General features: G+C 36.6%; 1 protein-coding gene across 1 annotated transcript in view; it reads right to left on the reverse strand.

Annotated features, from left to right (window-relative positions):
- WHSC1L1 (Wolf-Hirschhorn syndrome candidate 1-like 1) overlaps positions 1-11017 on the reverse strand; it is a 125391-nt gene that overhangs the window by 37685 nt on the left and 76689 nt on the right. The window contains exons 13-16 of the mRNA XM_011993227.1: positions 10023-10220; positions 9364-9537; positions 4241-4387; positions 647-803 (exon numbers count right to left, since the gene is read on the reverse strand). Coding sequence (XP_011848617.1) covers positions 647-803; positions 4241-4387; positions 9364-9537; positions 10023-10220 — 676 coding nt within the window. The remainder of the gene's footprint in view (positions 1-646; positions 804-4240; positions 4388-9363; positions 9538-10022; positions 10221-11017) is intronic.

Genomic DNA, 11017 nt, shown 5'->3' on the forward strand with positions numbered 1-11017 from the left:
AATAATAATAATAATAATAATTTAAAAGTTAAAAAAAAATCATCTCCACTGTCCACATAAGACCTTTTATTCCAAAATCTAGTAGTTACATAGCCCATTAGTATAAAACAACTTTCAGGACTTAAAAATTGGTGGGCATGGTGGCTCATGCCTGTAATCCCAGCACTTTGGGAGGCTGAGGTGGGCAGACTGCTTGACTCATGAGTTCGAGACCAGCCTGGGCAACATGGCAAAACATCATCTCTACTAAAAATACAAAAAACTAGCCAGGGTGGTGGTGTGCACCTGTAATCCCAGCTACTTGGGGGCTGAGGTGGGAGGATGGCTTGAGCCAGCAGGTGCAGTGAGCCGAGATCACACCACTGCACTCCAGCCTTGGTGATAAGCTAAACCTTGTCTCACAATCAACCAACCAACCAATCCCAAAGAAAAAGAAAAAGAAAAAGAAATTCAATAATGAATTAGGAACATAACCTTCCCAACCCCTTAAGAATCCAGCCTCAAAACATGGTTCTTTTCTTTTTTTTTTTTAAGGAAGTAGGTCCATGCTGTCTACCTATCTATCTCCAAGTCCCTCTGCATCCAGAGTATGAAACTGATCTGCACAATGACTGAATACTTCCTCTTTGTTCTTGGAAAAACTTGCCTGTAATTTCCCAATTTGACCCAAACAATCTGCTTGTAATGTAGTTTCTTGCCAGCTTTACAGTCATTACAATTCCAGCAGCCTTCTGGCATTTCTATGCTCAGGCATTCCGGGTGGAAGGAAGCTGGGCACGATTCACAGCAGAGCAATCTTCCACCTTGAAACAAATAAACAGTCTTAATAACTGAGAAAAGAGGAGAGAGAAAAAGAAAGAAAAAGGAGAAAGTTATCTTTTCAGCACATTAAATCTGATTCAAATTGGGGGAAAATAACAAAGGGACTGAGTCATATCTACAGTGATGGATTAAAATAGCAAATGAATGTATTTAGCTACTTTTCAGGGTTTCAGTGGCCAGAAACTCAGAGCTTCTGAGTAGTACCAAAAGCATCCATGTACTCTTTACTCCTTTAAACTATGGGCTACTGAGGTATCAGTTTAGAAGCTAAACTCTTAACATATGACCAAATTGAAGCATAAAATCTTTTGACTGAGTAGATTTGAGAGGTTTTTCAAACATGTAAGTAGCAACTTTCTTTTCTCCTTCAGAGGTAAAAAAGAAAGCAAGTCATTGTTGTATTTTAATCCAGTGCCATGGTTAACTAAATTCCTTTACAATATAATTAGCAAGAAAAAAATAGCCAATACGTTGATCAGTACTCTTTTCTTTCCATAAAGAATACAAAAAGCAAAAGGAACACAGAATCTCAAATTGGTGATTATGTTATCATTACCTTTTGGTGAAGATATACAGGCTATACAGCAGTGGTTTGCAACTTTTTCATCACCAAGGATTCCCTTTTCCCTCCTCATGAACCCACATAATTTCAAGTATTTTATCAACAACCAAAAAACCTCTGTGTGTGTGTGTGTGTGTGTGTGTGTGTGTATTCTCTCTATATATATACAGAGAATATATTTTGAGACGGGCTCTCACTATCTTGCCCAGGCTGGTCTTGAACTCCTGGCCTCAAGCAATCCTCCTGCCTCAGCCTCCCAAAGCACTGGGATTACAGGCGTGAGCCACCATGCCTGGCCAAAATCTGCATTTTAAAAGTAACAATTTCTCCAATTTTTATTAACCAAAGAAATATATAAATGCTAATCAGAGATTCTGATCCCAATAACAAAACTAGTATTATCACATTAAATTGTTAAATCATAGCCAAATTTTAAAAACTCATGCAGCCTGATTCTGTACAAATGTGTAATTCTGTTAGATTTTCTGAAATATTAAACATAGTTCAAAAATTTTGTTTACATCTCCTCTGACTTCATATTGAGAACCACTGCTTTATAGCATAAAATTAAGTAGTTATCAGTATAGAATGAAGTACCATATGCAAGGGGCTCATTCCAAGTTCCCTGTCAAAACTCTTTCCTTTTAGATACACAAAATACTCTCTGGATTGAGACCAAAATAGGTGTGGCAAACAAAATAGTTGTAAATGCTAAGAAATATGAAATTCTAGGAGGAAATTAGGTATTTCTAATATGTATTTCAATACGTGACAGAGAATGTTGTTAACCACTGAAGATGAAATATAATAAAGACAAATCTTTATTGAAAAAAACTGATCTTTTCATTGGAAAATTAGGTCTATAACCCATGAGTGTACCGAGATTTAAAGTCTCATAAGCAAAAGGGTAAGAGCCCTCTATGCAACTTTATCAAATCACATGCTCCAACCTTCTGAGGGCTTGCTACCAATTTTCCAGAAAATCTTGTCTTCCTATAGATTTTCAAACTTCTGATTAACATAAAAACAAAAAGAAAATCCATATACAACCCATGATGAATTAAATTACTATATTTCCTCTGCTTAAAAGCTTTTACTTCAACCATCAAGTTTTTTTTTCTGGGACTACATCTCAATATGGATTAACTGGTTCAGTTTACCAACCTAGAGATCAGATGCCCAAGTGCTCTAAACTTAGGTAGGGAATTCATCTATAAATTTAAAGTAAAATGAGATTATTCATTTTTTTTTCCATCAGAAAGGAATGACCAGTAGGGAGAAAAGTCTGCAAACAGCTTTAGAGGACATGTGATTATTAGCACTGACGTAGAAAAGTCAGGCTGGTCATTTTTAACATTATGGAATAGTTCTTAATTTTAAGTCTTATTTCAGAGGAAATACAGAGCCAGAATCATCAGAGAAAATTGTCATGATAAAGATGATTAAAATACACAAGGGAAATAAAAAAAATATGAATGGTCCACTTTGGTGCTATGCAAGAAAACTGGGATACAAGAGAAGTGAGATATGGTTCAAGTTAAGCAAACAGAGGGCTCAAAATAATTTCAATTCATGTCAAAGTTAATACTGAGTACTGAAAACAAAGTAAGCAACAATTGAATTAATCTAATTTTATATAGGTACCAGCAGGAATATAAAGCATTTCCTAAAATGTCTCAGGCAGAATAATTATGGAGTCAAACCTATGTTCATTTTTTGTTTTGAAAGCAGGCAGTATTATCAATAAAGTGATATAATCTGACTGGGGAAAACAGACAAAAAAGCCAGTACTCTCTCCAATACTTCTAATATGTTCCAATCGACTTGCTGAGTCGCACTTTCTTTTAGTCATGAGTTGCCACTTCAGATGTCTGACAAAGAGCAAAGATACATCAAACAGGCAACACAAAGAATTTTTTTAAAGCCCATTTCAAATACACCTAGTGTGTGTGTGTGTGTGTGTGTGTGTGTGTGTGTGTATGGTATATTAGTTATGAATGAAGTTTTCTTTAAAGATTCTGAACTTGGCCCCAGATCATAATGGGAATGTACACAGGAAAAGGCCCTCATCTTTCAAGCTCATTTATTTTTTCCTATGGGATAATAATTCCCCAAATAATACATCATTGTTAAATCATTTTTATAACAGGTAGGATTATGGAAACTAAACACAATATAAAGTTTTCTTCCATAGGTTAAATTAACTGGGAGAATACAAATATCCATTTAGCTCTTGGTACTGTGTGGATAATTATCCATCAGCAATTCAGCTGGGCTGCCTTCCAGCATCCAGCATTAGGGGTATTCTCCCCCACCAGCTTCCTACCAATGTCTCCTAAGGGAAGGGCAACTACTTTTCATAGCATCTTAACCGAACATTTAAGAGCACAATGACAGAACATATTCTAAAAGCAAACTTTTAAGTATCAGTATCTTAGTTTCCCTCTTTTAACAACCTACCTTATTAGTTGAAAGTTAGTAACAAATTATACCCTATCTTTTCTATTCCAACTTGAATGATAGTTTCACACCAGGAAAAAGAGAAAGAACATTTAGAATATTATTCTATATTTATACTGACCAAAATCCTAGTCTTTCTATTTTAATAACTTGTAAATATGGAATGTGTGAAAATTTATTCAAGGGAAGAATAAGTAAAAATTTGCAATAATGGAATTATTTTAAGCCCTTTTTAATAATTGTGCAGCCATATGAAGACACAATCACAACCACCAAGGCAGAATTTACCAAAAGCAACAGATGGTGCTTGACAGGCATACATTTCCCCCCTACATTGAAAGAGAAAAAAATAGGAAATGCAAAAATAAAAGCAAGAGAAACTATTTTGATTATTACCTTTCTCACATTTCTTTTTGGAAGCTGACGAAGAAGGAATCATAGGTAATTTCATCAACTCAGCACGATTTGATTCATTCAGTAGATAGTGGGACTTATAGGCATATGAACTGAACATGGGGTCTGAATGGTCCTGAACTATCAGCCCTATACGAAACAAACAGAAAGAGATGAGCTGCAATGAAACTACCCATGATTCCATGAGGAAAAAATAAACCAACACCTATTATGTATGCTTCAAAGTTGGGGTGGGGAGGGCGAAAATGAGAATATGAAGAAAAAAGAAAGATCTGACAGAAAGGTTTTCTATAGTTTTCAAAGGGAGTCTGAACTACTCAATTCCTTATCCCTATATATTATAGAAACCTATATTCTGCAGAAGAAAACTTCAAATAATTTGAAGATATAAACACTTGACATCATACAGAAAACCCCTTAGGGAAAACAAAGCTACACTGCTTCATATTTGGATGTACAATGACGACAACCCAAAGAACAAAAGGATATTATATATCATGTAATGAGATTGAAACAAGAATCATTTACATAAGTAGACCCTGATCTACCTTCAATATAACAAGTAGCACTTTAAGGTAGAATGGAAGTCTCTCCTTTTTTCTATTCATATCTTCAGAAACACTCAAAGAAATCCTAACTTTCTCTGCCAGATAGTGAAACTCTTCTCTCTCAATATGGTACATGTTTTATTTCACTTTATATTATATTTTATCTTTTTCTGAGACAGAGTCTTGCTCTGTCACCCAGGCTGGAGGGTAGTGGTGTGATCATGGCTCATTGCACCTTTGAATTTCTGGGCTCTAGCAATCCTCTGGCCTCAGCCTCCCGAGTAGCTGGGACTACAGATAAGTACATGCCGCCACACCAGGATAATTTTTAAATTTTTTATAGAGATGGGGTCTATAATAGCTTCTGTGCCCAGGCTGGTCTCTAACTTCTGGCCTTAAGTAATCCTCCCATCTTGGCCTTCCAAAATGTTGGGATTACAGGCATGAGCCACTGTGCCAGGTCTGGTACATGATTTTAAAGGAGCCATAATTTCCTGAACTTTACTGAGGTAATGCAAACATTTTCATATTTTCCCTGAGACGATATAAAGGGTTAATAAAATCAATCCTTTTGATCTACCAATTATAGCTATGCTACTTGGAGGAAAACACTAAAGCTACCTGTGGTTCCCTCTTCTTTCCCTTCCCCCTCCCCCAGTTAATTCATGATGTAGCTACAAGCCACTCCTAAACCTAGGCAACTGTGAGACCAGGGGACATTTCTCTATCCTCTATCTTGGCTACTGCATGAATGTATAACGATGTAGGATTTTACAATACAAATTATGGCAGCAGTTTTATTTAGAGATCATTTTGAAGGGGAGGGAAATTACCATTTACTTTTCTCTGTGGGCATTATCTTAATACTCTACACTGAGACAAATTCAAGAAATATCTCTGGCCTAAATAACAGAATGGAACTTGAAATTACTAACAATATGACAGTCTTCTTTTTGTTTTTTTTTTTGAGACAGGGTCTCACGCTGTTACCCAGGCTGGAGTCCAGTGGCGCGCTCACAGCTCACTGCAGCCTCGACCTCCTGGGCTCAAGTGATCCTACCACCTCAACCTCCCAAGTAGCTAGGACTACAGGCGTTTGTCACCATGCCTGGCTACGTTTTTGATTTTTTTGTAGAGACGAGGTCTTGCTATGTTGCCCAGGCTGATCTTGAATTCCTGGGCTCAAGCAATCCTCCCACCTCTGCCTCTCAAAATGTTGGAATTACAGGCATGAGCCATGGTGCTCAGCCAGAATCTTCTAATAAAAGTTATATAGGCCGGGCACAGTGGCTCACACCTGTAATCCCAGCACTTTGGGAGGCCAAGACAGGCGGATCACCTGAGGTCGGGAGTTCAAGACCAGCCTGACCAACATGGAAAAACCCAGTCTCTACTACAAATACAAAAGAATTAGCCAGGTGTGGTGGTACATGCCTGTAATCCCAGCTACTTGGGAGGCTGAGGCAGGAGAATCGCTTGAACCCAGAAGGCAGAGGTTGCAGTGAGCTGAGATCTTTTTGCCTGGGCAAAAAGAGCAAAACTCCGTCTCAAAAAAAAAAGTTATATAATGTTGAAATGAACTTCACACATTTCATACATTTAATAGAAGGAGATGGTGTAGTGTAAAAGAATATGGGCTTTGAAATAAGAAGGATCAAGTACAAATGCTGGTCCCTCCATTTAACTTGTGTGACATTAGGTAAATTATTTAATCTGGGTTTCAGTGTTCTCACCTGTATACCATGGAGAGATAACTTCTTAGGGAAACTGTGGCAATTCATTCAGATAGTGTTGAGTAAAGTTTGACTTACATATGCAAAATAAATTGCTATTATTTACTGTTAAAATGAAAAGAAAACTCCAGCCTACATTACCCATTTAAAAGTACCATTACAAAGAAAGGCATAGAATGCTAAGTAACTCAATTTACCCAGCCTCTAAGATGAAAGGAGATGCTAAAGAATAAGCACTATACTGAAAAATGTCTGCATGCTTCTTGTGAATCCACAATTAGGTGGCATGTGGAAGAGGAGTGATGTTCCTCAAACCCTGAAACATTTTGAAAAATACTGCCAGACATTGTAGTCGTTAAGAAATAGTTTAATGATTCTAAACACCCAATAACAAAGAACTAAGAGAAAATCTACGTGAAGGGAAAAATTCTGTATGAGGCAAGAAACAAGCAAAACAAGCTAAGTTTTCTAATACCCAAACATAAATGACTAAAGTGCTCCTTTCTGTGTGTGGATTTATTACAGTTATGTCTCCTTTAAAAAGGTGACCTTTATAAATATTTATAAAAGAACACATATTATTTACTTGTGAAAGACTTTTGATTTAAGCCTTCCCAACATCTGATCTATTTAGAGTAAGTCTTTGTCAAATGCTAAAAAATAAAATGAAGGTTATGTTTACCATACAAAGTCTCACAGTTAAATATGTGGGAATTAAATAATTTTGCTTAAATAGGCATTTAAATTCAGTAAATATTCCAGAATAACTGTCAAATTATTAAGATGTAAATACTGATTCTGTTGTTAAACATGGGTTTTCCCTCCACTGACATTATTCTCAGAATTTTAATCAAGTTATGTAAGTTAAATTTAACAAAATGGCTAGAGTTTCTATAAGCGTACAATTTTCTAGGTGTCCTAAATTGAAAATGCTGTATTTTGTTTCACAATTCACTGCAGTCTTGAACTCCTGGGTTCAAGTGATCCTCCCTCCTCAGCCTCTGAGTAGCTGGGACTACAGGCACACACCACCATGCTTGGCTAATTCCTTTATTTTTTGTAGAGATGGGGTCTTGTTATGTTGCCCAGACCGGTCCTGAACTCCTGGCCTTAAGCAATCCTCCTGCCTCAGCCTCCCAAGTGTTGGGATTACAGGCGTGAACTACTGTGCCCAGCCTGAAAATACCTATTTTAAAGGTATCCCAATTATTGAATGAAGTAGAGCAAAAGAGAATATTGATTAATCTACTGATGGCATTTGATTCAGAATGTGCCCCAACATAAGCCAACATAATAGTTATAAACTTGATATTAAAATGCAGGCTAAATCATACATGCTTATACACTGACAGGAAATGTCAGTGCCCAGCAATGGTAGCACAGAGTTTGCAAAGCAATAAGAATGACTTTATGTTATCACTGCCACTCATCTATTTAAAAGACTCTAAAGCTAAATATTCAACTGATAATACAATGATTTTTTCTAATCATCACTTTCTTAGGAATGCAGAGATAGGAAAGGCAATGAGTAACACCTTTTTATTTATTATTTGCCCACCTGTTACCATATGGCAGGAAACATTTCAGACCTACTCCTCCATGATACCAGCCAGGTTTCAGAGCAGGATACATTTGACACTGCTGTAGTTAAGAAAGACACAGTACTTCCTGCTCCAAAGGCAGACAGTCACATGTGCTTATAAAGCAGGCAAACAGAAAGTAGTGTCTACTACAGACCCCGCTAGCTACTCCACAAAGGACTACGATTTATTTAATCTTTTACTGCCTACCTCCAAGTAATGTTTTCATAATGAGATACAAAAGCAAAACCACCTAAGATCTATCATACTACCTAAATTCTATTTTAAAAAGTTGTTATAGTACTTTCACCAAATTAAAATAACTGTCCCCTAAAGCAAAACCAACCAACCAAACAAAAACTACTTTCATCTTTGGTATGGTCTAAATAGAATCTAACAAGCATCATGGGCCTTAGAGGCCTTGAGAATAGTTCAGACAGAGGGAAGGTCAGAAAACTTTGCACTTAAAAACAAAATGAAAGCAATATTTAGGGATATTAGTTGGTTTTTATAACACTTACTAAGTACCAAAAAAGTTTTATTATAATATGGCTGAGATAAAGCCAGATATTCTGTATAACATTCAACTAAAGAAGTTTCATTTTATATTTATCACGAACCCAGGTTCACTGACCCCTGTAGGGCTACAGTATTGTTTTTAGTTGATCAATCTCTTGGCATACTTAAACATCAACAGCTGGCTTTAAGAAAGCCCACATGGCTGGCTCTGAACTAACACCACCACATATGCTGCCTTGGCTGTGTCCCATCAGGCCCTCCTCAATGCCAGATCAAAACATTATGATAAAATACAACATAAACAACTGAAAAATAGATGTGCTGGTCTTGCCTTCCAAGTGAAATCTCAATCAGTTGAAAGTTCTGGTTTAAGATTATAACATGGGAAGGATCTGCTTTGAATAGAAGAGTTGTTTGCAGAAGGGAAAAGATTAATCTTTTAACGCTCCAAACAGAAAAACTAAGAACTTAACTATAATTCTGTTATTTTTAGAAATGCAGATTTTAGCTTAACTTATGGAAGAATTACTATTCTAACACTTTGGACATCTAGCATTATAAAAGTTACTGGAATGTTCATCTCTCTCAGGGATATATTACAGTGGAATTCTGCACTGGGTAGAAGATAGATGGCCTGAGTTCTTTCCCAATGCTGAGACTCTATGTTAATGAAGAAATATGCCAATGATCTCAAAAATAAATGAAGAGAAAAGTTAGACACTCACCTCTGGCACAAACGAAACAAAAGCCTACATTTACAGCAGAAGAAGAATTACTGCTCCGTTTGGAATGATTACTACAGATGAGAATGTAGGAGGATACTAACATGCTTCCAGCCGCAATGCAAGCATCTCCAGAGTGATAGGCAACTGGACATCTCAAACATCTCATCATGCGGCCTGTTTAAAGACAAGTCAAAAAGGAATCTAATAAGGCATCCACGGGACATAAAAAGAAGTTTTTGGAGTTGGACTTTTTTGGGTCCCAATGAGATGCTAGTTACAGTAGATATAAAGCATTTTTTCTTCCCTAGTCTGGCTCTGTCATCCTATGCCATATGGCCCCTAAATGTAAGCCTAATAGTCACTTAGAGATCGTCCAAAGAAAAAATTATTTGTTCCAATGCTGCAGAGACGGTGGTATCCAATATGGCACCTACCTGAAGGACTTTCAAGGGTATTTTGAACACATGGAATTTTCTTCTCATGGTCTGAATTTAGAATGTAATCTCTACTTAACATGTACTGTGTATGTACTGTGGCTGAACTGTTAAAGCGAGAGATACACAGGAGAATGCCCTATGTTGTTTGTAATATATACTTGATAATGTTATTTGCCACTGCACTTAAAACAAAAATCTTTGTCTCTTCTTCAGCTGTTTTACCTTTACTTGCTTTGTGGATATCTTTCTCCATAGAGCAGGCAGAGCAGCAGTGCTGAGGACAGCGGAATCCTTTTGATTCAAAGATGGCAGTGGGGAATTTGCGGACACAGGCTTCATGATAAAATTTCCCACAAGCACCAACAGAACAACGCTTCACATCTTTACCAGACACTTTACACGAGAAACATGGGTGCTGCCCTGTAAAATTGGTGAGGAATAGAAATCAAATAAAATTGACTAAAGCATATTCAAGTAGAAGCAGCTATAGACATCAAACAGCTACTCCTAAAACAGACTCTAATACTATATTTAAGAATTTAATGCACAAAAAAGCACTTAAAATAAATGCTAAATTCAAATTATGTTTTAAATTTTGCTAGAATATTTGATTATCAATTTGGAGACAGAATACTAAAAACAATTTAGATCTCCAAAACTGATTCCACAGAAAAGCCAGAACAGAGTTTAACATCTCATAGCAGACAGCAGCAAAGTCTTCCCCACATAGAATAAATAAATTACCAAAGGAAAGACAGATTCCATTAGATAATCACTGATTATTTCTATGTACAAAATATACATAAAATGAAAACTCACAATCCTAATAAAAAAGAAAATTACAGCTAGACATATCTTACTCAAACTACAGAAAATCAAGGACAAAGAAAATATTCAAATTATCCACAAAAAAAGACAATTACTTTCAAACAGAGCTGACTGAAAGAGAAAAAGGGAAGCCAAAAAGCAATAGAATGCTATCTTCAAAGGGCTGAAAGAAAATAATTACCAAACCAGAATTCTATACCCAGTAAAAATATTCGTCAAGAATGAAGTGAAATCAACATTCGCTAGGGAGAATTAACAAAACCTAGTTCTTTGAAAAAGAATAATAAAATTGGCCAGGTGCGGTGGCTCAAGCCTGTAATCCCAGCACTTTGGGAGACCGAGACGGGCGGATCACGAGGTCAGGAGATCAAGACCATCCTGGCTAACAC

This window comes from Mandrillus leucophaeus, unplaced genomic scaffold (assembly GCF_000951045.1).
Source record: "Mandrillus leucophaeus isolate KB7577 unplaced genomic scaffold, Mleu.le_1.0 Scaffold111, whole genome shotgun sequence".
In the NCBI taxonomy this organism is placed as follows: Eukaryota; Metazoa; Chordata; class Mammalia; order Primates; family Cercopithecidae; genus Mandrillus; species Mandrillus leucophaeus.